Source organism: Anopheles coluzzii, chromosome 3 (genome assembly GCF_943734685.1).
Source record: "Anopheles coluzzii chromosome 3, AcolN3, whole genome shotgun sequence".
Lineage (NCBI taxonomy): Eukaryota > Metazoa > Arthropoda > Insecta > Diptera > Culicidae > Anopheles > Anopheles coluzzii.
Window position 1 is genome coordinate 20,803,261 of NC_064671.1, and position 27,965 is coordinate 20,831,225.

The following is a 27,965-nucleotide window of genomic DNA, read 5'->3' on the forward strand; positions in this document are numbered from 1 at the left end:
GACATTATCTAAACGGACTAGTTAAGGCCCGGTAAAATCTACCGGATGTCCTCAAATTTAGAATTATTTTCAAACTCTACACGTTCAGTGGCAACAACCATAACTCAAACACCTATTTGTTCTTATTTGTTCTTACAACTGTGTTAACCTTGTAACTTCCTGGCTGTTACAGTTCTTACTGTACATAGCAGAACCGTTAAATATCGATGAGGCTACTTTTGAGCCATACTGATGTAAATCTTAAATTTAAAAAAACCATAAAAAACCAAGTCATTGTCTAAACGGATTTAAAGTTGGTTCTTGTTTTCAAAACTTTTCCATTTACTTATGTGGATATTATCCATTCATAACTTATCCATTTACTTACGAAATATTGCTTCCGTATTGCTTCGAATAACCGTATTGCTTTGAATTACGGGCAGTTAAGATATGTTTGGTATGTAATATTTTCTTAGTGATTTTTTCCTACAGAGAACGCTGTTTAAATCACTTTACTGAAGCAAACATTCTCAATTTTGGAAAAAAGTAAATATTTTCAATAATCGTACTCGAAACATCGTGGAAACTCATGAAATTACTACAATATTTTGATTCATATTCCAGACAGTTTCGACTTTATGATACAAATTACGGATGTTGTGATTCAAATTACGGAAAGCCTCAAAATTTCGTGTTCAGTCTTCACATTCACATACACACTACAATGTTTAAGATTTTAACGTCCTATAAGGTCCAAACATCCAATTCTGAGGGTCGGTGTCCTGCTGAACCGACGGTACGACGGTCTTACTGGCAACGGGGTTTGGGAGTGGTTTCTCTCGCACTCATGGATGCATTGAACCCAAGTATTGCTGCGCGTTTTGGCGATCTTCCCCGTACGGCCATGTAGGCATTGGGCATATCTAAATTCAAATATCGTTGTTTTATTATCACCATTGAATCTTTGCTCTTGCTAGCATCACCGTCAAAAAATCATTTTTATGCATGTTAGTTTTATTGCATGTCTTGAATTCCGGACGGTATTAAAAACGTGTTTTAATGAAATTTGAAGCACAATATGTTAAAACACTGTTGTTATCACGTTGATAACTACTTCTACTGTGAATTTCGTTGTACTTCAATTCATCTGAACCAGATTAATAGGAGTCAACGAAGAAATAACAATGGCATCGGTTTCAAGCAGAAACTGCTAGGAATGCCTCCGGCGGTAAAATGACCGATATGAAACATTTATTTACCGTAGCGTCAGGGCTTACTAGAGGTCAGATACATTTTTAATTAATTCTAGTACATCATGGCAATTATGTCAAATTAAAAAGCGTTATGGCCGGGGAAACATAATGAGTGTCCGGAGTTTGAAGCTGTTTGTAATTTTAACCGTAACAGTACAAAATATTACTAGCTTTCAATATTAACTATTTCGGCAGTTATTATTGGTATTCTAAATTATCAGTTGTATCGGACACCTAGAAACAATATCCTATAAGAATCCTATTTTCAATACAGATGATATATCCTATTTGCTTCACATAGGCAGATCGTTTAATAGTAAAATGTAAGTCTAGATGCGGTTGATTAGATTTTTATTTATTTATTTGTTTGTCTATTGATTTATCTATTTATTTCTGCATAACCTCGATCTGAAATCGGTATCGATATTATCAACCTCTCTGTCATTAAATACATTACAGATATAAATAATTATTTGATATATATATATATATATATATATATATATATATATATATATATATATATATATATATATATATATATATATATATATATATATATATATATATATATATATATTTATATATATCAAATATATAAATATATAAATATATATAAATATATATATATATATATATATTGTAAATTGAAAATTAAAACATAAAAAAGAAATACAATATAGTTCTTAGCAACATTTGAACAATATTTGCCAAAAGTGTTTGAGTGCCAAAATATTAAAAAAAGAAGACTACAAAAACTACATATTGTTGAACGAATAAGTCAAAGCAAAATGTTTGAAAATACTAAACTCTCTCATGCTATGAGATTTTTTTCAAACATTTTTTTGCTGGTTATTATGCAGAATATTATTTTTTAATACCGTTTTATGCAAAATACATGATGCTATGCAATGTTTTCGTATGTATTGTTTTTCAATAACTGTTAATTTCAAACGCTAGCGATATCGATGAAGGTGGAACCACTGTGCGATGGTCTCTTCGCTTGCTCACCTGTTCGCGCAGTAACCGCAGTGTATGAGTGTGCATGAGTGTGTTGGTCGCCGTTCGTTCGCTAACGCACACACACACACACCCCACTAGCTCATCCACAGGCCTGCCGAGGTAGGCCTGCAGCGAAACATCAACGAGCCACATCCAAAAGCCAAGCAAAAGAAAATCAACACTCATCGTGTACGGACGGGTGTGCGTGCGCGAAAGTAAGTGAATTTCGTGAACGAAGCATAAACTCATATCATATCATGGGACACACCGAAAGCGCCAGCAACATAGCATAGCTCCAGTTAGTGGTTAAAGTTTTGTGTTGTTTTTCCCCCCCTGTTTCATTTGCTGTCAACCGGACAAACCCCGGGATCCGATCGCTCGCTCTTGGTGCGTTTTGGTTCGCTTTGTAAAGCGAAGGCCCACACCGGAAGTAACGTGACCGGGGAGAGTGGTTAGGGAGCTGCTGCTAATGTGCGGCACCGTTCCGAGCGTACGTCAAGCGTGAAAAGGCACCTCACCAATCGACACACCTTTTCCTTCCGGCGGCCGACAACCCGCAACCCGCAAGAATCCCAGAACATCACGCAGCAGTGCCACGGACAGGTTCAATGGGCTGTACCCGCTCATGCGTGTGTGTGTGTGTGTGGGTTTTCTTTTCAATTTAGCTTGACGTTTGAATCCGGTGGCAGCGTGTGTACAGGGGAAGGTTGCGTGAAGCGTCAACCCCGACACGGCACAGGGGGTTGTACCTTACCTGTCAGCAGGGATGATACACAGGTGCTTGAAGAGCCGGAGAGAAATGAGCGAAGTTGAAAGAGAGTGAGCGAAGGTGAGGGTGCATTATCGCGCGAGCTGCCGGCGCCCGTTGTGCGCGTAAGGGTGTGCGTACCAGGAAAGTGCGCGCGTGAGCACCGGTGAGCAGCGGTGAGCGGATTTGAGCGGCGAGGTTCGTCGCCTGGTCGCCTCTCCCGTACTGACGTTGCGTGAGAAGAAAGTGCATTCGCGCGAAGGGGGTTGAAAAGCGAGCAAACCCCGCGGGGATGATTTCGTAGAAAGCAGTGAGAGAATAAAACTGATCGCTGAGAGAACTTTAGTGTTACAGAAAGAGCGAGAGAGAGAGGATGAGTGAGCGAGCGAGTTCAGGGGCACCTGCGAGAACACGGTGTGTGCGTTGGAAGACGGTTGCCCAGTCGTTGCCCAGTTGGAGTAACACCTTTGATGCGTACGCAGCTCTAGCAGACGGTAAGGTTTAGGCGGTGAATACCTTCCACCGAACACACCGGAAAAGTGTACGTGTCGTTTTTGTGCGTGTGTGTGTGTAAGGAAAAATTAAAAATACAACTGTGTGCATCAAATCGTGCGGAACCGTTGGGTACTTCGGAGAGTTTTCCTGGCAAAACCGAAAAAAAGGAAAATTTTGGTTTGGAGAAAAAAGCAAAATTCACTCCAAAAAATTTTGTGCAATCGAATAGACACACCGCCTGAGGATGCGCTAATTGCACGTCCATTTCGGCTCCGGTACGGTTCGTCTGCTTCCGAAAGATCATTCTAGCGTGATCAGGTGACGACGAGTGAGTGTGTGTCTGCTTGAGTGAGTGCGTGCGTGTGTGTGTGTGTTGGTATGTGTGTGGTTGTGGGTTTAGGTGGTGTTACTATTCTTCACACAAATGGGCAGTAGTGCGCTCCCGTAATACACTCTGAAAAAAAGAAGCGGCGATGATGATGATGATGATGATCATGCGATGAGATCGTCGGCTGGTTGCGTCATTAACCTACGCTGAAATGCTATTCGCTGTGTTTGTGTGTGTGTTGGTTATGCTGTGTATGTTAATTTTCACTTCCGAACGATTTTCCACCTCGATTTTCAACCTACATCCAACATTCCAGAACATGGTCGTTCGTTTGTTCGTGTTTTTTTTTGTAATGTTTCGTCTGCCTTAATAACTATCTTCAACGATATAATATTAAGCTCGGATGACATTTTTCCTTTAACCCCATCCCCGTTGTTGATTGTATATGTTGGTACAGCGAAACCAGTAAGCTTTTTCTATAGCGCCTGGACACGTTTACGCCGACGTTTGGCGAAGACGAACGAGAGAAGAGATAGGAAGAAAGGAAAAGAAATTTTTATTCAAATCAAGAGAGAACCGCGGCATAAAGAAACAGGTCACACGAGAAGTATGCCTTCTTTGGGAACGTGTTTCTTTTCTCCCCGGGGATGATGAGTGTTTTTGTTGTTGTTGTTGTTATATTTCCCTTCGATCTTCGATCCGGTACCACTTCTGTTACCGCCCCACACCCCCTGTCTGAATTGTGTTTTGTGTTCTCTTTTCAAGCGCTCCGTTTTGCTTCTTTTCTCTTTATATCATACACACACACACAACACTCTCTAAATCACACATACACACATATAAGAAACACAACAACGAGCATCGAACAGCCAGCAGAAGATCGCACTTGCCTGCAATGGGGAAGGTTCGTCTTCTGCCCTCGGCGCAAGAAGTCTTCTGTATGCGCGCAGCAGTGAGCTGCACCGTTGTTCGGCGTTCTAAAAAGCGACGAACCTCCTCGAACGGTGGAAGATCGAACCGGTTTCTGGGATTGGAAGGGGTTCGGGAAAGGGAGGGAGCAGGTGGGGTGGATGGAATATGGTTGGTGTGTATCGATGGAAGGTGCTGCTGCCAGCGTAATTAACGGCAGTTTTTTTGTGTGTGTGTTCGCCCGGGAAGAAATGGACAGAACAGGCACACGGCGCTGGTCAGCACGCTGGCCTGGATAAAGCAAAAGACTAGAAGAGGGAAAGATGCTCGATTGGAATGGGGGTTGAGCTCTTCCTTTCCTCCTGGTTCCAAGCGCACACCACTCACCCCCCCACTGCTGTCAGGGAAGGAATGCTAGCGTGTACATGACCACCACGGATATCGGATACGAAAGTTCGAATCGTACCAGTGCGAGAATGTTTCCAACTGTGCGTGTTTCGAGTGTGTGCGCGTGAATGCTAATGTGTTGGTTTTTTGTTGTTTCATTTTATCACTATTTTCTAACACAGCCCCCCCCTAGTGGTGCGAGTAGTGTTTTGCAGAATTATGAGCGTGCATTAAGGAAAGCGTTGGGTGTGGAAAAAGAAGCGATAAAAAATTCCACCATTCGCGTGTGTCCGTGTGTGTGAGTGAGTGTTTCTCGCTCGATCAAGTCAAAGAACGTCTTAGCATAAGTGAGTGAAAGAGTGTGTGTGTCTGTGTACGGCTGTACGGCACATTTTAGATGAGCGAGTTTAGCGTGCGCACGGTGAAGTTGGCTGTACGATCGATAATAGCGGCAATGGAAGCCAGGAAGTGAAGCTAAAAATAATACCCCCCCGAATAGTAGCGAATGAGAATGAAAACGTATCATCTGCCACTGCGGTAAAAACAGCAACATCGGGCAGGAAAAAGGAAGAGTTTGTGTGGCACGAAAGGTCATTCAGTTGAAGCTGCTCTATTGCAGTGCATGAAAACGGCAGCAGTTTGACGATCTTTTGCAACATTACGCGAACGGGAGCGAGTGTCTTCGTGGGATTATATTTGAAATCACTGTGCAAATACTCGTGAATTGTGCATTGCTGTGCGAAAGCTGGCAACAATAAATATTGAGGGTAAGTTAATTTTTATGATCAACTATCAATGCAATACACATAAATATAAATATAATATTAATAATATAAATACTTTAATTTAAGAAATATAAAAGGACTTTGGTTGATCTAAGAATCTAAAAAAAAGAGTAAATCATGTTAAGTTTCAATAGATTGCACAACAGAAGCCTCCCTAAAGCTTGTGTAATTAAAAAAATTTGGCAATTTGATCGAATCTAATTAAAGGCAAACGTTAATATTAGTAACATGTAATTAAACAACTGTAGCTTATGATATTTCCTGCACCAGTCTCGCAATCGAATCTACCACACCTTCCACTCCCTGCAACAGCAAACCATTAAAAAAAAACAAATCACTTTCGAAAGTAATTTTAACAATCACAATTCTACTTCCTTTCCACGATACAATTCATCATTAAACTCGATTTCATAACACCCTTGCGGCGATCGACATTTTGTTGCGAATTGTAAATGGATTTACGATCGTTTGCGCCGTTGTACGACAGGAAAACAAAAACCATAACCCCGCGCACACACACACGTGAAATTTTCCCCGACATGGCCCAAACCTTGCATAGGGTGGCCTTAAGCACACACGCACGCAGTTTAGATGGCAGTTTTTCGTCGCCATCCGATGGCTTTTGTTGTGTTTGTTGTTGAAAAAGTTAATTTTACATTCGGCCTCAGCGCAGCTCCATGCGGCGGACCACGTCCCGGCACCCATTTTCTCGCAAACGCGATCGGTCACGGTAGAGAAGGTTCATGAATAACCAGCAAACACCAGCACGGCACGGACACTTACACCACCACAACACACACACACACACACACACCATACGGCACACGGGTCCGCCGAGGGTCCGCCGTACCGTGTCTAAGTTTTGTCGAGCCTGAGAGCCCGCGCACGCCCCGGTGAAAAAAAAAACGACTGGAACAATACAAAACTCATTCCAGCAGAGTGGGCTGCAGCAGAAGCAGGGCTATGGAAACGTTAGAGAGAGAAAAAAAAGAAGAAGAAAAAAATCGCTGCGTAATGTAGGCAAAAAGAATTAAACGAAGAAAGAGAGCGTTGGGAGAGGCTTTTATGATTTGGGGGACGAGGGATTGAAAAAAATAAACAGTTGGAGTAAAAAGTCATAGAAGAGTTTCAGTTGGGAATGGGGAGGATAAGTAAAATAAAAACAGTTGCAGAAAAAAAGATAAACTGTCTCAAACAACGTGACACAAAGCCAGAAAAACAAACAAAGTACTGTGAAAAGGTGATTGAAAAAACGACAGCAAAAGTTCAAATGTCACAGGCATGATGAAAGAAGCTGCAAACAGCATCTCAGTGCTTACAAGTACGCAAAAGTTGATTATTTTCTATCGTAAAAGATATTTCTGTGCGACATTTTTAATCGTCAGTAGTTAACTATTCCTTTATTTTCTTGTTTTTTAAGTAAATAAATAGAAGAACATAATAAACTAAATTATCCATCATGTTTCTTACCAGCATAGTACAAATTATTAAAAATTTAAAACCTTTTGCAAGCACACATACCAAAAATATGCTATTGGAATTGACTGTTTGGTATTAAATCGCTAGAAGAGAGTGGTGCCATGACCAGGATATTTGTTTGTGTTGAAGCAAACATACAAAAATGATGCTATTTGAATTGACTGTTTGGTATTAAATCGCTAGAAGAGAGTGGTGCCATGACCAGGATATTTGTTTATTACTTTTGAACGATAAACTGTAGTGTCTTTCTTCTTTCTACTCATGTAGGACCATAACCTCAATCTAAGAAATAACCAAAACTCCACGTTCTTATAAGTTGGAAATAATAGATGCATACTTTTCCGTTTTTCACCTTCAGTCAATAACAAGCATTTGAAATTTCGTTCCATTGGTAAACTAATCGCATACGCTATCATATCAGTTACCTGTATTTGAATGCGCCTAAAATGCATATGAAAACCAACCCTAATCGGAGTGATTTGCATTTTTTGGTACTTTCGTGAAAAAGGGGACACTTCCCCTTACTCTTTGGGAATGTGACATGTGAATGAAAATGCTCCTAGAGGGTTTGTGGAATATGGCGGGAGACCGTCAAAGTGTGGTTGTATGTCACAGTTTGTCACACGTATGACATGTTGGTCATACGTCATTTTTAATGCTGAGCTTATATGGAAAATGATACTTACTTTAGCGGTTAGGTTGTGGTTGAGAATGTGATTGAAAATTTGATGGCTTCCTTTGTAAGATTACTTGAGGGACGGTGTCATATGACCGTAAATGTTTGTTTTAAATTGGTTTGGTTCCTTAAAGTCCCAACTGAAATTATTAAGGAGTTTAGATACTGGTTGTTTAGATGAAAATGACTAAAGACGTCAATATTCTTCAATAATACCAAAAAACAATTGGTGTTTATTTATGCATGTAAAAATGTGTCAATTTAATAGGACGATTCAATAGGAATCAGTTCATTGTAAATAGCTCCGTTTAAGCATTCGTTCGATTAGCGCTGAGCGAAATACAGATACAGACCAAAACTTTCACACTCTCTTCGCCTATCACCCTGCATCGAACTGTTGTCCTGTGTTGATTGATTGCGAACGGCTGGTTGACTGCTAAATGGTAAATTATTCCAATCATTCAGCAACGTGAATGGCATACATATAGGAAACTTGTGTGCATAGAAAACAAACACAAAACTCTAGCACCACGCAGTCACCCAGACCCTCCAATCCCTCAACGTCAACGTGGTTAATCGATCAAAACACTCCCATGTGCACACGGGTGTTTGTGTATGTTGGTGACTAGCCACCACGAATCAGGTGCTCAGGTGAAATCTTTCTTTCTATCTATCTTTCGGGTTGACATGGAGAAAAGTCAGGGGCGAGAGCGATGAAAGCCTTGTGGAGCTGTAATCTACTGTAGAGCAGGCAGAGGAGTTCAACCGGCCCGCTTCGCTATGGGTAGCGCTGTCATTCAGAATTTGTGGATCGGGTGGATTTAGCAGCACCGGGGTGGAATGTAAATAGTCATAAAATAAAACGTGTTTCGGGTTGGGGGAAGATTCCACCACGCATCGTTCCGGTTCCACATTCCAATGGGGACGGGCGGGAACGATGCGTTTTTGTTGAGGTTTATTTTCCGGTTTTATCTGTGTGCGTGTGTGTGTGTTTGTTGCTCTTGGCATTGGAGAGTTAGGAACAAATTGGATTTTTGTCATTTGTTTCTCAATACATACGATTTGTGTTGTTGTTTTGCATATTTGATCTTAAATGTAAAGCTATTTTATACATTTAACCACCTGTATTTTATAATATTGTATCGTGTACTTGAAGACTTTTTAAACTTTATTCACTTGATCATATGGTTTTTAAAGTCACCCAGATCTCTTTAATCTCAAGCATCCTTTCAAACAATGTGACATCTTCAACGACCTGTGTCTGTGTGGCCTCCGGGCGAGGAATCTAAAAACCCGTTACCACACCACTACCTATGAAAGCAACAAACACACAAAAGAGAATAACAACTCGCGACTTGCGTGGCCAGGAATTCGTTGGAGCTGGATTTTAGGGCGCTAACCGTGCTCTGCTCGGTTAGCGGTAACTGTGCGACAGGTTGTTCCTAGACAGCGACGTGTTTCTGTCTCAGAATCTCTCCATCATCGCTGTATCAGCGGGACCGATCTTTATGATCACACACACACAATCTACAGCTGATATGCAGTTAGTTTGTTGGTGAACTCGTCAGCTTAGATAATCTCTTTCAAATAATCTGTGAAAAGGTGTGAAATTTTGTGATGCATACCGATTTTTAGCACCTCAGTGGTGACATTTATGGCACCCTCATTGCTGCATGCAGTCAGTAAAAAGCGAACGTTTCTTTTTTGTTCATTTTGGATGTTTATTCGAAAGACTTTATTCCCGACAGTAAGCGACGAACCCCCTCATACCGGTGACACAACACACCAAAAGTAACACCTGACTCGTAGGTAGCAAAATTATTGTAAATAATGAGGGGAGAAACAAACATGTTTGAACAAATGTAATAAATCTTCACTTGTTCGCCCGTCGTGCGCGTCTTCCGGGTGCACAACATCACAACCCTTTGCGTTAGGGGTCGATCGTCGGTGCAATTGCATCGGGGCCGGTAATTTCGTTCGTTGCGTAAGGCGCGGTCTGTGTGTGTGCATTATTATGTTATTAAATTTCCGTTAATAATACCAGCAAGAAAGTATGTTTTTTGTTATTGTTTTGTGTGTGTGTGTGTGTGTGTGTGTGTGTGTGTGTGTGTGTGTGTGTGTGTGTGTTTGTAGTTTTTCCTACACCTACATTTTATCACCCCGCCCTGCTGTGGCAAATGTGTCCTATTGTGTATTGTTACGAGTAACTGACCTCCCTTTCTCTCCCTTCCAAAATTGACGCTCAAGATGCGCCTGGGAACAAAGAGAGACGTTTCGCTTTCCAGCTGTTTGTTTACCTAATTTTATTGATGTGAAACTGTAGAAGACCAACCTCCAGCAAGAAGGGGGGAGGGAGAAGAAAACACGCACAAACAATCTGTTTGTCGGTGAAGTGAGAAAGAAAAAGCAGGAAATGATCATCAGACACTTCAGCGCTGAGTAGATGCTATCGCTTAATATCGCTTGTTGAAGGTACACTTTTTTCCACCATTTTTGTGTGTGAGTGTGTTTGTTGTAGCATCGTTTCATATTCTCACTTTTTACCGAATTATGTTGTTTGATGTTTTTTGGTTTGATTTGGTGTTTCGTGTAACTCACTCGTTACGTGCGAGATTATCTTAAATCTGTAAAAGAACCTAAATGATAGGCTAGAAGCTGGCTCGGGGAGTGTTGGTACGTGCCATGATCGAGAGCGAGCAAGTGTTAAACGGGGTGAGGAAGAAAAGGACGGAAATGTTGCTGAACGTTGAAACAATGGCAACCTTTCTCACCTTCCCGCTGGATTGGTGGATGACTTAATATTATCATACAATAAAGAAAAGTGAATTAGTGTGCAATCGTCCCAGTGCATCGGAGGCGTTTCGGGTTTGGGTTGCATTTGCCCTGAGTCTAACAATAACCGCCGTCTTGTAGAGAACTTACCTTCTTCCGGGTGCGGAAAAGTAGCCTTGAATCGCTTCATTTTGGTAGAAGTTTTAGTCTTATTTCATCATGCCACTACAAGTACCTCTCTTTCTCGTTTGCTCGTTTTCACTACGGAGGAAAAGATCGTGTTTTGTTGCAGTAGAATAACAAATCAGAAATAAATTATTCAAACCGACGCGCAAATGAATTGGCTTGTCAGGCCGGTGTCATTTCTATTGCTGGAAGAAGAAAGCATAGCTCAACCAACCCGATCCGTAAGCCGAGGAAAGTTACGACTGTTTTGCTGTTTGTCTTTGCTATTCTTGTTTGTTTACCCGTCGTGGGTTGGTTGTAAAGCTTTAAATTGGATTAATTTTTGCACGATCGTCACGAGCACGAAAGCAGGAGGGGCGTCTTGTTTTTTTTGCTCCACACTGTATCTCGCAGTAGAAATCGGCACGCAACGATCGTGTGACAAACTGGCGCGATCGATTCATTTTCACCACCGTTTAAGACGCTGATCGCGCGCACATGACCGAGCGAAAGTTGCCCCCGGAAAGCCAATTAGAGGTGAAGTGGATCAGTTTGCGGGGTTTGAAGGAAAAAAAATTGTCGTGAAACTGAAGGATTAAACTACACTCTGCTGACAGTGCGCTGCGATACGATCTCGATTCGATCTCGTATCCCATGATCGTCACCCGTTCGTATGTGTGTGTGATGAAGGAATTAGGTTTGACAGTGTTCGAATGATGATCGATTGAAAGGGACACTTTGGCGTGCGGTTTGCCAAAACTCATGACCGCTGTGCGATGTCAATATGTTGGGGGGAATTTGATCTATAGTGAAGCGTGATGTTTAGAAGCTTTCATTTTGGAGGATGAATCATTGGCTGTTGGTTAGAAATAACGCGACAAGAGGTTCACACGAGCTAATCGTATTTTATTTTCGTACACACTTTATTATTCGTGGATTGAAGCTAACTATTTGTTTTAAAAATGTTGAACAAAAGTTATAAACCTATCAATTCAAACTCATAGATCGTTACATTTAGCCAGTGATATGTTTAAAAAAACACTCTATGTGAACATTTCATAACATGAATTAGAGTACAAAGAAATATAGAAAAACATCTCAGAACATGATCGTTACCAGGCATTTATGTTGTTCTATCTCAGTGGTCGGCAAAGTCCGAGCCGCGGGCCAAATGTAGCCCGCCGCAACATTAAATCTGGGCCATATTTGACTAATTTTGAGAGACGGGAAGAATCTATTAGTAAAAAAAAATACTGACATTTTATACCGTCGTACTCTTTGATTATCGTAATATAGATAGACTATTACAGAAAGTTTCAGGAGTTCTCATAGTTTTGGGAAACTTTCTTGACTCTTTGGAGGCCGTACAAGTAGCTGATGAAATAAAGATAAATACTTCTTACGCCATTCCTGAACGATTTAAGCCTTGTGGGGTGAATCCTGTTGCATACACTGTTTTTTTTTTTCTCCAAAAAGCCTTTTAGCGTAAGGTTTCAAATGGCTTTTGATAATGAAAAACAATTTCAATTTCCCATTCGGTCCATATAGCTCACCAAACCAACTCAGGTGATGAATCGTGATATCGTTCGACTGCTTGTATATCATAATGCCCGTTCATTTAAATACCCTACTCCTATTACAATTAGTTTTAAGAATAGGAAATACCAATCTGTATCATTGCTTGCATGATATTGTTACAGAAAACCAACAATGGGGCCCTTCACGATTCTAGTTAGTTTTTTGTATGGAGTTAGACAGTTGGAGGCTGAAATCATGTAAACAATCCATACAAAACCACACAAAAAACTTGCCTGCAATTTTCAGTCTAGAAAATTTTAGCCTAAAAGCTAGAATTAGATTCGAGTACCTGCTCGAAAACACGGTTTTGTTTACATTTATCCCAAGGTACATTAAATAAAACAGGTGATCGAATCTGGAATCAAAGTGCATGTAGTCCAGGTGGTCTCATAGCATTTTTTTATAACCAAATTTGAATATCACTTTTTGACAGAACGAGTGAAAACTTTTGCTCCAACGAGCTTTCTGGAGGCTAGACGAATACTCAAAACACTCTTAAAATCTTCATTAAGAAGCAGAAGCGATAAAAATCAGTCTTCTAAATTCATACACCTTGGGATAAGCCCACCTGTATATTATACTCAATTAGATAGCTGCTCGAAAACTGCTATACAATGCAAATAGCTGACATGCTGAAATTTGAGCCCAATATCCCCAATCGTATTACTTGATATCACTAACCAATTGGATTGCATCATTAACTGGTCCACGGCTCCCTATCTCTTACAAAATTTGACCCTTTACCTCAAAAGTTTACCGACCGCTGCTCTAGCTTGTCAAATTGACAAACAAATTAGGATAAATATAGATCTTATACAAGTGAAATGTAGATTGATTAAGACATAAAAATGTCACAATGATACAACCATTACCGAAGAGTTCCATGTTAGTATGGTGTGTCAAAGAACATTAATGTTTGTCTTACATTATTAACCCAGTGTTTATTGACTTAGTAATAAATGATTCATGATTTACATTAATAAATAAAAAATAATAATAATCTAGTGATTCGTTCTTTTGAAACAGGCTTTAAAAACCTTGCTAAAAACCCTTAGACTCATAAAAACTACTTTATATGTTTACTGGTGTACCAAAGACCTCAATGTTTCTTTTCTACTCTTAAAAAAACGATAAAAAACTGCACATGCACACTCTAAGACATCTTCGGCTTGCTGCTCATTACCGATAATTAGTTGCCCGTAAGTACGTACAAGTAAACCTCCATCAGACTTTACACATATATACATACACCAGAAGGAGCAAAAAATGAGCAATTTTAACTACCGAACAGTATGCGGCCTGCAGTAGAAGTTCCCGAGCACGACGGCCGCCACCAAAACAGGATCGAAAATCTCCAACTTAATGTTACGCTAAAATCAAGACAATTAAACTTTCCACCTCATCGCATCGCAGTCCACGCAGTCGTCGCAGTCGCCTTTCACGGCAAACGGGGTTGAATATACGTTGCAGCCTTTAGTTGCAGCCCTCCTCTCCCGTTTCACGTGTACGAGGTTACACGGTTGATTATTTATTTTTTTGCCCGGTATTATTTCTCCGTTACCTTGCTGCTGCTGCTGAATTATTACACAGCTTGTGGCGGGTGGCGTAAAATGTTTGATTCCTCTGGTTGCAGATTTAACACACCAAGCGAAAGCGGGCGACGAGGAAAACGCATGTTTGCGACCGGTGGTGCGAGCTTTTCACTTTCCTCGCAAACAGCGTACGTCCGTTTATCGCCGGAAAAGACAGAAACTAAACTGGCAAATACAACAAAAAAGAACGAAGAAGACTCCCATTTAAAACTCTCCCAACCGCTTGGTTTGACGGGTGCGCGCACTACCCTACTCTACTGCACGCCAAACTGCTGCTCTAATCGCATCAATCTTAGCCCGGGCCACCCGTTTTCGGAAGCATAGCGAACGGCTAATCGATCGTTAAACTCATCCATCAACTTCATCACGCAAAACAAATGAGATCTGGTAATGCGGCGAAGGTAGCCCACTTTTTTTGAGGAAAAACTCGAAGGAAAGTCGCGGCAAAACAGTCGACCGACGGTTTCGTAATTTAGCCGTCACAATGTCAATTGCCAAATATCTTCCCTTTGGCTTGGGATGAAACTTCCGTGGGAATTTGGCGGTGGTGTTTTTTGTTTCATCTTTTGTTGACCCTTGTTGCCGTAAGAGTGAAATGAATTGGTGGACTTTCGCTTTTGCTTTAATTCAATTTCACCGGTCAAAAGCAGGTTGAGTGAGAGAGTCTAGTGAGCCGACGCTTGGAAGGAAAATCATGTCATCTTAGGGTCACATGACATTTGCAACCTGAAGGTTAATGGACATTTAAAACCAAAACATACTTTAATCTCTAAATAAGGTAGCAAATAGAGCAATGATTTAACCTGCAAGTCGCATGTTTTACTCAAACTGGTACAGAATTTGCAGCAGCAAAAAAACGAATGAAAAACGCTTTCATACTAATGATACATCATGTGGTATCATCGCTGGAATTACATTTGAATTCATATTTCCCACCCCGTTCTATTTGATGCCATGTTTAGGCTGGATCGGTTTCACTTTCGATGGAACCTAACATCCCCCCCCAGGCCGGTGTATCTTCCCTTAGTTGCACCGATCTGTTACCTTCTGCACGTACCTTTTGTGAAAAACGATCGTTCGTTCGTAGCTATTCGTAGCATTTAATTGTGTGATGAGAATTTCCTCGAATCTCACCCATTTTCCCCCTGTTGTTAAGAAATAAAATACCTCACTACACTCACACACAGAGCGAAATAACCTCCTCACAACAACCCGCACAGCCAACCCTTCGCCGGTTTATTGTTTCCAAGCGGCAATGATGGGGAAAATGAAATGAAAGTAAAACACCCCCGACACCCCGGGGGCGGACAAATGGTATCAATTTCCTTCTCACCCATCCCGACCTCTCCCCCGAGGTCTGTATAGTTTTCCACCAGTCACCCACCAGCCGTTCCCGCTTTTCTCTTAAAGTTTAACACTAAGCGTGAGCGAGCGAAACAGACAGTGGGAGAGAGAGACAGCAATCAAAAAAACTCTGTACGATCGAAAAACACGTGGCAGGCGGCGTTGTTTCGTGTTGGTGCGTAGGGCTGCGTAGGCCAGGTGGAAAGTGATAGTCTCGGTTGCGTAAGATGGTGGTTTGCGGTTGAGAAAACTGTCATCCTCTTCCTCGTGGTCGTCTCGTTGTCGTCGACGTAGTGACGTTGATGGACGGATGGCAAGATAAGTAATTTATGCAATTACCTATACACCGCCACTGACACTGACACTGGCGACGGTGGCCGTTGTCTGATCGTGGTAGTGATTTTTCACACTGTTTTCACTGCTGTACGACGACACACCCACTTTCAGGAGCTTGTACTCTTGCAATCTGGTGCAAAAGCGAATATTTTGTAGCATGTTTAACGTTGTGTTTGGCTTTAATTTGATTCTAGAGAAGCTTTCCTGTTTGAAAATTTGTATAAAAAGTTTAAATTTGATTTGAAATAGAATATTTTCGATTTATTTTTATTATTTCATTCGATTTTATAGTCTCTTATCGTTAAAATACTCCTTTAAAACTGCTAAAAATGCCAAGTGATGTCTGCTAATTCCGCTTTTAAAAAAGAAACTCCCCCCCAAAACAGACAGATAATGTTAATTTGCTAACGTGTTTTTTAAAGCCACCTAAATCACGCTGCCCTCGAACGGGAAAGAATTCTCCCTTCCCCATATTTGTAGGTGTGTGTGTATCTATGTGTATCTTATCACCTATCGCCGGAGCATTGCTTCACTGATCGCGCCCAGCCGAAGTCGCGTTCAACGCACGCCAACTGATAACGAGCTTACTGATAAGCGAGAGTGTCTCTTTTTTACTTCTTCTGCTCTCTGTACAAGTTTCGTTAAATCTTACCAACCACCTCAGTGACCTTGCGCAAGGTAGCCAAAGACTATCGCGGGAGGGGTGGTTTGTTCATTCTTGCGTGCCTTATGCAGGAGACGCCTTATCTGGTCGGGTTCTGCTACGCGTGGAATGGCAGCAATGTTTGGTTTTATGTGTAAATTGTGGGACAGAAAACGTGCGCAACTGATAAGCTAGATAATGTTGGCAGCATACACTAACGCATAGCACATTCTTAGTGTTAGATGAGATCTGTTTTTCTTATTTGTATATCAATTATAGCTTCTATATCTCTTGAAAATATATTTTTTTAATTTCCTTAGATGTAAAACGAATAATAAAGCACAAAAATATTGATGTTACCCCTAATTATGCCGGCCAGAGTAATCATAGTGGGAAATCACGCCATCAGCAAATAGTCAAGATATGAACTGCTTGTAAATGATAAATCACATAAGCACGTACCTAAGCTCAAGCTTCCATTGTTCCACTGTGCCCCGGACCCTTTTTGGTCATATCAAACTTCTCACCGCGATTGGATTTATTTTTATTTTACCTTCTAATCACCTGTTTCGTGGTCTTTGTCACATTTTGGGGTAGGTGAGACTACAGCAATGAGACATTCGCTTAGGTAATAATGCTGACATTGTGTACCTTTATGATGTGTTGATGATAAGATGGCTCAGTCATTGCTTCACGTTAACGTTGTTAAAAAGGAATAAAAAAAAGTTTATTTTAATGCTTTTACCAATCATATCGAAGTGTAAATTGGTCGGAAAAAGTCCACTTCCAAATATGGACTGGTCGTTATAGGGTTGTTTAACTGTTGACAATACCTCCCTGCAAAACATTGGTACTACCGGAAGCACTGGACAAGTTGTCATTGTTGTAAATATACGTACACACACATACGCATCGAATCACAGCCCCATAAAGGTGTGTCTGGACCGGTTACAGCCGATGTAAGTGGTAGCTTCCGTAAAAGGGGCAAAAAATAAAACGAAAACTTCACCGTACTGGCATCGTGTGGACGCGCGCGATGGTGTTATCTGCTGCCTGTGCGTATGTACGGTACACGGTCCACCGGTGGTGGACTTGGCGTTGATGCCTCGGTACATCGGTAATTAACACTGACCGCTGGGCGTAATCGGACGGTGGGATGAGATGCAGCTTGGGAGTTAGATGTGGAAAAATCCTATTACTTCCAGTCGTTTTTGTACCACTGTGAAATGTTTGCGTATGTGGCTGAAAAACTGGAAATGAAAAAGACACTACCTCATTGATGATAGATCATGCTAGAAGCTTGTAAGACGGATACGATATGTTACTTCATATTTGGTAAGTGTATGGTGCAGCAATTCTTACAGTTTATTGAGGAGAGCATTTAAGATCAAGTTTAGAAGAACATTTTTTAGTACCAGAAGTGTCATAAATTTGGTTTATTTATAACAATTTATCTACAGGTTTCTTGATTAATCATTTTTAAGTTTTATTTTTCAAATCCTGAAAATTATGAATAAATTCGGCTTTGGCTAATTAAATTGGCAATACATCTCGTTGAACACAACAATTAGAGTGTCAAATCTTAAAAAGTTATTGGTCAGTACATGTTACTAAATATGTTTAGGTCAGTGAAAAACTATGATAAAAAATAAGACTTAACAATATGAAAAATAGTAGGTAAATAACATTGCAGGCAAGGACAAAGCCATAGGCCCATTGTAGCTATTTTAGTGTATTTTAGTTTGGGTAGTTTGAAGAGGTAAAAAAAGGATTATTTGAAGTTTGAAGTTTGTTTTTTTAACTCGGTTTTGAAAATAAGGTTTCATCAGAACTACTTGATTTTTCGTTAAATCGTCTTTCTTTAAATAAATATCGAACAAATAAAATTGAATGTAATATCATATGCGAATAATGTGTATAATAATGGGGAAAATGTTATATACACCTGTTAAAACACTAAAACACAAGAAACGACAGGACATTAAATTTGCGCAGGGGTTATTAATCCAGAGACAAAGCGTGTGTCATTATCAAGCTTATCCTTGACCATGTAAACAAAAAAGATTAAAATTGGATCATTATTGAATCAGTAGCGAATTTGTTTAGGATCACATGTATGGATTTTGAGGAATTTAAAAACGCTCCACATTTGAGAACGGAACAATGGAATGTAGATCCTTCATCCAAAACATCATTTCAAAACTCCAAAAAATGTAATGACATTCTTCGTTTAAAATGGAACAAACTTTGGACTTAACGAGTGTCTTCTTCAAATTACAATTTAGGTTTTCTGTGATTTAAAAGTTTTAAATTATTACAGGAATGATCACATATCTAAGGATACTAAATAAAGGTTCCAGCGTAGATTTCCTTAGAGCATTTGATGTTAACGTAATTGTAATACTTTTAATTACATACACGGTTTTTGAGTTATCAGTCGTAATTGCTTCCAAATGAAAAGGTAACCTATTCAGCGTAACCCCTCAATCATTTTTATGCAATTACGCTTTCCTCAAATGGAACCGTTTTGCAATCCGGGCACGAGTACGAAGATCGACTCACCCATAATCGATCCAGCCTATCACAAATCTCCGAACCGGTCTCCGATCGCTAGGCCGAGAAAGCAAAACAGAAACCTCTCCTCTCATACATTTCGCCAACGTGGACATGATCTTGACCGTCGGCCGTCGTCGTCTTCGTCGCCGTTGTACATTTCTTCATTTTTCTTCACCCGCCCGGGCGGAGGAGCAGAGGAACGATGGAAGGTGAAAATAAGCTAGCGTGACGTTTTGCACCACACATACACACGAACACGCACACACAGAGCAAAGAACTGGCTCTCCATTCGACTTTGAGCCGGTTCCTTCCAGCCCCATGCCTGGACTTGACCGAGTGTGGACTTGAACGGAAGAAAATGTTCAACGTCATCAGCGATGGCGAATGCGGGGCTCTCTCGGTTGATCGTACCTTTTACTCTTTCTTTTGCTTTTCTATTATGTGTAACGTTTAGTCGTGTTTTCGAATACTTTAGCTGTCAATATTTGTGAATGTGATTGCGTTTTATTTGTATAATGAACACAATAGAAATCTGTACTTCTCTTGCTTCCATCTTACCAAACACTCATTGCCTACTGCCATGGTGCGTACGCACACCAACAGCCGCTCGAATCGTGATCGTGGCACAAGTTCTCAGCTGTATATAACACATGTGTATAGAATTCTACACACATACACGTGTGGTAGAATTCTTCAACCACATGGGCAAGTGAACGATACATACCACAGCAGCGGAAGGGGAAAAACGCGAAAGATCGCGACTGATCGACCGGCTAGCGGTACTTACGATCCGGAGTGTGTACGTTATCACATTACGCCTTTCTTGCCTTTCTTTCCCAACTGCACACTGGCCACTGTGTCTCCTGAAATGTTCTTCTCACCGCGAACTAACCGCGTCCACGTCCGCAGAAACTCTGTCCGTCGTGCTGTGGGGCAACAAAATGAGGTCGAATCCTGGTCCTGTCACGGGCGATGCTGGAGAAAGAGGACCAGTTTGTTTGCCCGTCCAATGTAGGGCCGTTGGAGGGGTTTCCATTACCGCTAAGAACTACTGGCCAAAAGAACAGGTTTGCTGCATGCTGCTGCTGCTGCTTTTGCTGGTTGTCGCGCTGTTTTTAGGGCTTATCTACTTCCCTGCGAAAGAGACGTCATGCGAGCGGAAGAACCGTTTCTGTACCATTCGAAAGGTTGATTGCAATCTTGCCTTAGGACACACTCACACAGGTTTTGGAATCACAGGGTTTTTTTGCACGGTTTTGGTATGTGGGAGAAATCGTTCCACGAAAGGCAAGATGTAGAACAGTTTGATGTTGATTCGGGACGGCTTGTTACAGTTTTGTGCTCAATTACAGAAATTTGATACTAAAGAGTTAGCTTTTCGTGTTGTTGGAATGAATTCTAAGAAATTTCACATTATTCACTGTTGTGCAGAAAGTGTGTGAAAGCTAAAAAAGCTTGCTAGCATTATGAAAGCTCTCTAAAGTGTCGGGTCGTTTACCGATTTGAAGTTAATGAAAGTTATTTGCAATAATGCAATACCACTCACAATAAAAAAAAATCATTTAACTTTAACATCATTTTGGCATCAAATCGCTTCACTCCAGTAGATGTGCTGTGTGCTGCATAGCATCATAAATTCTCGAGTCTCTCTCGATCCATTACCCGTTACTATTGTGTCTGGCCCATTCTTCCGTTCCATTTCCTTCCCTGTAGCAGCTTAAACAATTCACACATACAGATTTAAAACGATCGCACTTGAAAGTAGTGTGTCTTTGTGACCGTACTCCCATAGGTATGCACCGCACCATCGCTGTTCAAAGAAAAGGTTCGTCGCTTGGTAAACAAATCTATCGTTTTTTTGTTTGTTTTTGTGCACTTTTTACATTCAGCACAACGGTGGCACTGTGATTCAGCACATTTGCTGTTGATATTTGGGGCCGGGTTGGCAACAGCAGCAAAACGAGACACCCCATAGTAGCGCCCACATGGACGAACGTGTACGTAGAAGGTCTGGGAGGTTCGTTTCGTTTGTTAAAATCACTCACACGAAACTTCACTTTCGTACTGCTGCATCATCAATTTCTTCATCGTCGGCGGGCGAAAGAAACAATCTCAGTGGCGCACACATACACACATACAGCCACTGTACAGGCACACCGGAAATGATCATGCCGTGGACCCTATAGGGTATAGGGTGGGGTGGCTTTTTCTGTTGCCATTTTCTCCAGAACAATGTAATGAAAATGCTTTTTTTCCGTTGCCGTTCAATTTCAAGTGTAATGAATTTTCTTTCCCTTTTTTTCTCTCTCGTTTTTTTGCAGATTAAACCAGAAGTCAATGTGGCGTCAAAATGGTTATCGTTACACGGGTAAGTGTGTCTATGTGGAGTAGTAGTAGTAGGGAGAGGGAGAGAGAGAGAGAGAGAGAGAGAGCGAGAGAGAGAGAGAGAGAGAGAGTGTCTAATGGTACATTTGCTTTGAATGTGCAGTGGGGTTGAGTAAAACAATGTTAGGCAGGTTAGTTGTAGTCGATATATTTATTCGATTAACAGTAAGGGAAGGGTTTTGTGAATATTGCTGTTTGCTTGTAATGTTAACGGTACACCTTCAAACATACGCTCGACAACAGGTAGTTGGAGCAGTGGCTACATTGGTCCGTTTGTTTGTCCGACTGTGAACCATTTGCTGACGCAAGATAAACACGTTTTGTTTGATTTTACACTGTCGCAGGCTGAGCGTTGGCAAATGTTTACGATCTTATTTCGGACTGGCCCACATTTCGGGCGGGTTAAGGGAAAGAACAAAGAGAGAAACCCCGTCGGTTGGTTTAAACAACAATTGGTTTACACAAATTTACAAAACATCAACAGTTTGTTGCTGCCAAATAAGACCGCTTTTAAGCCGGAAAGAGCCGGAAGGCTTGGGCAATGCGTGATGGAATGTGTAACGAAATGCAAACTGTGTCTTTTCCGTCCATTTTCCAGCCACAATCTCGGGTTTGGGATGATTGATGAGGTATTTATGATAACGCAATGCCATTTTGGAATGCACGTTTGATACAGATAGATGGATGGGAAGTGTAGTGGAAAGATGTTCATGGTATGTGACCATGGCTCAAACTATTGAAGCAAAACATTATTGTTTTTTTTATATATGTGTTAAATGACCGGTAAAATGTATGGCAGACTTTTTACACTTTGAATGTTAGGGGAACCTGGGGCAAAATTAGGTTAGGTGGGGCGAAATGGTCACCTGCATTATTGGCAAATTAACACGGTTATGATGATTTCTAATGATTGAAAACATCAAATACAATGTTTAAAGCCCACCCATGAACGTTTCATAACATAAGTTTTCAAAATAAATATAATAATCTAGCAAATAAAATGTTTGCTCTGAGCGATGTAAATTTAACCGTCTCGAAAATAAGTTTTTGTAAGAATTTAACCTTTAATTAGAGCAAAAAAAGAATGTATATCCAGACACATGATATTTATCAATGACGTGAAAAAAGTAACCATTTTGATCTAATTTAAAGTTTTTCATGTAAAAGTTTGTAAAATGTTTCACTTGGGGCAAAATGGTCGTTCCAGCTTGGGACAAAATGATCTTTATGTTTTGACAGGAGCAACATGATGAGGCTGTGGTATAAGCTAAGGTCGCTACAATACACTAGCTTTTCATACATAAAACTGTACTGTATGTATACTGTATCAACCAGAAAAAATACTGACAACACGTGAGTTATTGAAATATTCCAGCATTTTACTAAATTATTCAACAAAACACTTAAATACTAAACTTAAATTTATACTCTCACAATTCTACCGCGATGCAAGAGCTTTAACCAAAGCCTGTAGTTCAATGTTGTGGTCCATTTTGCTCCTTTGTTTTGATGTGTTTTGACATTTTGTATAAGACCATTTTGCCCCACACAATACATTTTCACGATTTTTTTACGTTGATTTTTTATATCTATTTTAAACGTATATATTTCTAATTAATGCGTCATATTATGATTGTTTTTCATGAACAAGACATTGAAGTATGGATTGATGTCAAAATAACCAATAAGATACGGACCAAAATCCTTAACCGGTCCATTTTGCCCCGCTTTCCCCTAATTGTTACGTAGTTGTATGAAGTAAAATTAATTCTACAAACGATTTTAGTTTTAAAAATTGTATGCTTAATGTGCTTTTCAAAATGCCATAAAAACAATTATAATAACTCAGGAATATACTAAAGGAAATAATTTGTTTTTCAATCTTGGAAAGCAGTTTCTTAACTTTATTTGTTATGAAACTAATTGAATGAAACAAAAATAGCATAAATTTGTCATATAAATTATAATATTTTTTCACCAGATCCTTTTAGATATAAACCAGTTTCTAAAGCTAGCCCCTTAGTACACTCCTTATGTTAGTAATGTTTAGTCATCTGCTGATGGGTGATTATTTCAATTACTTGCATTCCATCGGAAGCAGTAAAGAGAGGTAAAAGTTTTCTTTTTACTGCTGGCCGGGTGATTGCGTTAAAGGGCCAAATCGTTTTTACCGGAAAATGAAGCTTCCGTCATAAATCATCAAACATCGTGCTCGGACAGTAAGCAGCACGGAAGGGGGGGGGAACAATAGGGTGGGGGAAATGTAAGGTTTTGCACTGAAAGCGAAATCAACCGTAACCTCATTCGCATGTCACAATCAAAAATCGATTAAGAACTCGGTTTTCATTTTCGATGGGATGAAACCTTCCCATATTAGCGGTACTTTACTTTCTGTTTTGTTGAATTGGGTTGATTTTGGTATTCTCAAGAAGGTTTGTTGGTAGGAATGCTGTCTTGTCGATTAGAAACAATTCTTTGAACATTACAGTTTTGTACCAAAAAGTCGCATTCTTCCCCACCATTCTGTCATAATGTCTTTTATTTAGCCTAAACCCATGCGGGAGTGACTTCTTGGCCTGTCTGTCTGTCTGTCTTTTCCATCGTTCGCTCGGCTTTGGCTCGATCGCACCCGTACACGGCTCTATTTTGCTCCAGTATATATCATGTTGGCCTTTTTCTCCGTTGCCTTTTCTTTTCTGCACAGCCATAAATTAAACGCTTGAGGAAGCATTTCCACCTGTGTTGTGCGGTGCGAACGAGGCACTTTTGCACCCATCCCTACCTTCCTTTCTTTTGGTGTGCTTAACGTCTTCGTGTGTGACTCAAGACGCCGGTGTCTTGGCTGGTGGAAGGTTAGACCCCCCCCCCTTCCCCCAGACTTGGCAGACAGTTTGCCAGCTCCAGTTGGCATGGTTTGGCTGTTGATGCGAATGGCACGAACGCTTGCGTCGGTTTTACTGCCGCACCCTTGGCACCCTTTGGCTGGGTTCGAAGGGAAAGGGAAGGTAGGGTGGTAGCTCTATATTCATCATTAATTAATGGCAGCGTGTGCACACGTGAGGCTTTACGTTTCCTCGATCGCGTCTCTCATCGCTCATGCGTTCGATCGCGTTGCGTTTCCGTGCGTTTTCTTTCCTTCCTGCTCTAGAAGTAAGTAAGGGAAAATACTCCCACCCCCCCCTCTCCCTTTTGCCCTATTATCTACAGCCAAACCCGTGCTGAAGGGTACGTGTAGGAATCGAATTGAAAATTGCCACCAACCAGGCTGGTTAGTTGTTGCGGATTGGGCGTACTTTGCGCGATTGTTTGAAGGAAGCAAAGAGTGCGGTGGGCGCTTCGTGCCTATTACTTCGTAGCGGGTAGGGGAGGTGTGAGTGTGTAGGGAAACACATTCTTCAGTTGAATTGTGGTCGGTTTGGTGGCGAATTGATTAGCGAATCTGGCGGTTACTTAATACTGCAACACCCTGCTTGTCTGCCGTTGCTGGGAAGTATTCACATCTTTTCAATGGTCTCCTCTTCCTTTCACAGTCGTTTGAGGTGTATTTGATGGAGAAATGGTGTTTTTTTGTTGATGTGATACGAACACTCTTGTTGCATTATGAGACAAATTACTTCACTTTTGATACTAAGATAGGTAAGGTTTTGTTAGATAAGAAATGCATTTATAAATCTTTTTGCTTCTAAGTTAAACCGAGCGATGACACACAAAAGCGATGATAAATAGGTAAATGAAAGGATTTTGTTTAAGTTGAAAGCCTTATGATTGAACACCATAGATAGTGCATTGAATAACTTAATATATGTTCTTTTGGAAGTATAATTTTGCAATATGAAGATGTGAGCAATTACCGTAGGACGTAGGACTAATTATCTAGCTATAAAGAAATACTAAGTCACTGATAACTAAGCTCATTAGTGGTTGTTACGGCAAAAAGAAGAAGAAGTGAAATATTTTAAGAACAAAACAATGAAAAAAATACACTCTTGGTGACCTTTATATTGGATATTTGAGATAATGTTTTGGAATTTTATTCCAGACTTAATCTAAGCTGCATTACATCCAAAATGGTTGTTGCGTACAAATATTCTCCGTTGATTTCCTGATTTAATTCATTCATGTAAAATCCGTTCTTCAGTTTTTTTTTATCATTTTTGCCATCTTGGCTTGTAACATCTGCTTATAAAGACATTTTTTTTTAATTTTTGCTTGTTTTTTGTAAAATAAATCCTTCGTTAAAGTGGACGATCCTTCATTCGAACACGTCCTGAGAGACGAAAGCCATCGAATTCATTGTAGTGATGTGCTGTATGGAGCGCACCCACGGCTCCGATCCGACTTCGACTATTGTTAGTTCGATTCTGACTCCGGCAAAATGGAACCACTAGATCCGCCCGGAGTCGGAGTCGTTCGGAGTCGTCCGGAGTCGACCGGAGTCGTCCGGAGTCGACGACTCCGAACGACTCCGAACGACTTCGGACGACTCCGAACGACTCCGACTCCGAACGACTCCGGACGACTCCGAATGACTCCGAACGACTCCAAACGACTCCGAACGACTCCGACTCCAGGCGACTCCGGGTGACTCCGGACGACTCCGAATGACTCCGAACGACTCCGAACGACTCCGGGCGACTCCGACTCCGGGCGACTCCGACTCCGGGCGACTCCGGACGATTCCAAACGACTCCGACGACTCCGAACGACTCCGGGCGACTCCGACTCCGGGCGACTCCGGACGACTCCGAACGACTCCGACGACTCCGAACGACTCCGAACGACTCCGAACGACTCCGGACGACTCCGACTCCGGGCGACTCCGGGCGACTCCGGACGACTCCGGACGACTCCGGACGACTCCGGACGATTCCGAACGACTCCGGATATTGCAGCGCGGACCTACCTTCCGGAGTCGATTCCGAATTTATCGGACTCGGATCGGAATCGACTCCGGATTTTTGCCAACTTTACCCATCACTAATTCATTGAACGAACTAGGAGTAAGTAGGAGAAAAGACAAATAAAAAGCAATAGTAGCAGTATTACAAAATGTTAATAGAATTTAATGAAAAAGTAGTACAAAAATTTCATGGAAGCTACTAAAAAAGAAGAAGAAGAAGTAAAAGTAGGAAAAAAAGAAGAAAAAGACGAAAAGAAAAGAGGAAAGGAGAGGAATAAAAGGTGTCTAGATTAAACGAGAATATAGATTTCTTTGAGTATGTATTTCCAATCAAAGTAACCACCGACGCGTTGTCAAACAAGATTTGTCCTTTGCTCCAGTTTGTCATCAACTCTTCAAACGCTCTGAGAAAACAAAGAAATATCTACCTGAAAATACCATTTCCCACTTTTTGCAATCGAATTATGCAACGATTAAAGCTAATTCGAAACCCCACTCAACAACAACAACAACAACAACAGAAACCAGCAGCTTCCAAACTAACGAAATCGAACTCAATCGCACCGGCACACTGTCCCCAGCCGGACTGCGACCAGATCCTGCTGGCATCGAACTTCCTGCAGCACTATCTGCGCGACCATTCACACCTTAACTTCATTGCCATTGAAGACCGCGAAACGATGCTGTTTCAGTTCGAGGAAAGTGCCTTTCCGCTGAACGAACCGTTCTGTCTCGGTATTCTGGCGTACGGGGGGCGTGAACCCTGCCGGCCGGAAAACAGACCCGCCGCGGTGGGCTACGCAACGGAGAATCAATTTCTCCCACAGCAGTACAAATATCTGAAGGACTTTCTGCCGGTGCTGGTGATGGGTTGCCGCACGACACGGTTTCAAGAGGAGGTGGCGGTAGAAGTGCATCAGCAGGGTGAAGAACGGAATGTTTCGTTAGTGTTTTGGCTGCTGACGATGAGCACAAGCGTTCCGTTGCTTGGGTATTTGTCCGTGAGCGATGTGCTGTTGCGCCATCGGCGAAGAAGTATGGTGAAGTTGCGCGAGCTGACGAACTCGAGCTCGGAATTTCCGGGCATCGGTTGTCTGTCGAAGGAATGGAACCTGCTGCAGCTGCAGCGGAAGGAAATTGATGTTCTATCGCACGGAGGGACATCGTTGATAAAGCTGGAAGTCATGATTGATGGACCATGTTAGATAATAAAACAAACGATTGATGTATTTGAGGACTTTTGATGTCATTTCAATTTAGAAGAATTTCCCCGAGAATTGTTTCCAACAAAGTGCACAGCATTAATCGTATCTCATTTGCTCCTCTTTTCCAGGGTGATTATATTTGGATCGAGCCCGTGTCCGGACGAGAGTTCGATGTAGCGATCGGGGCTCGTGTAATCTCAGCGGAGGGTCGTCGGATTCAGGTGCGCGACGACGACGGCAACGAGCAATGGCTGACGCCGGAGCGACGCATCAAGGCGATGCACGCCTCCTCGGTGCAGGGCGTCGAGGATATGATATCTCTGGGCGATCTTCACGAGGCAGGCATTCTGCGGAACCTGCTCATCCGATACAACGAAAATCTGATCTATGTGAGTGAGACCTCAAATGTGAACCTCGGGACATTGGGCATTAATCTTCTTTCCTTTCC

The 27,965-nt window shown here is 41.4% G+C and overlaps 2 protein-coding genes across 4 annotated transcripts in view; both read left to right on the forward strand.

Moving 5' to 3' along the window:
• Positions 1 to 2,326: 2,326 nt before the first annotated feature.
• LOC120955535 (myosin-VIIa) overlaps positions 2,327 to 27,965 on the forward strand; it is a 33,521-nt gene continuing 7,882 nt past the window's right edge. Inside the window, exons 1-4 of one of the 3 annotated variants that reach the window (XM_049608142.1) lie at positions 2,327 to 2,449; positions 5,284 to 5,868; positions 21,349 to 21,395; positions 27,646 to 27,906. In XM_049608142.1, coding sequence (XP_049464099.1) covers positions 21,378 to 21,395; positions 27,646 to 27,906 — 279 coding nt within the window. In that variant the 5' untranslated portion in view covers positions 2,327 to 2,449; positions 5,284 to 5,868; positions 21,349 to 21,377. The other 2 variants (XM_049608144.1, XM_049608143.1) reach the window with 2 other exon arrangements.
• Positions 26,636 to 27,628, forward strand: LOC120955537 (uncharacterized). The gene has a single exon (XM_040376499.2). The coding sequence runs from the start codon at positions 26,777 to 26,779 to the stop codon at positions 27,515 to 27,517; it is 741 nt and encodes a 246-aa protein (XP_040232433.2). The 5' UTR covers positions 26,636 to 26,776; the 3' UTR covers positions 27,518 to 27,628.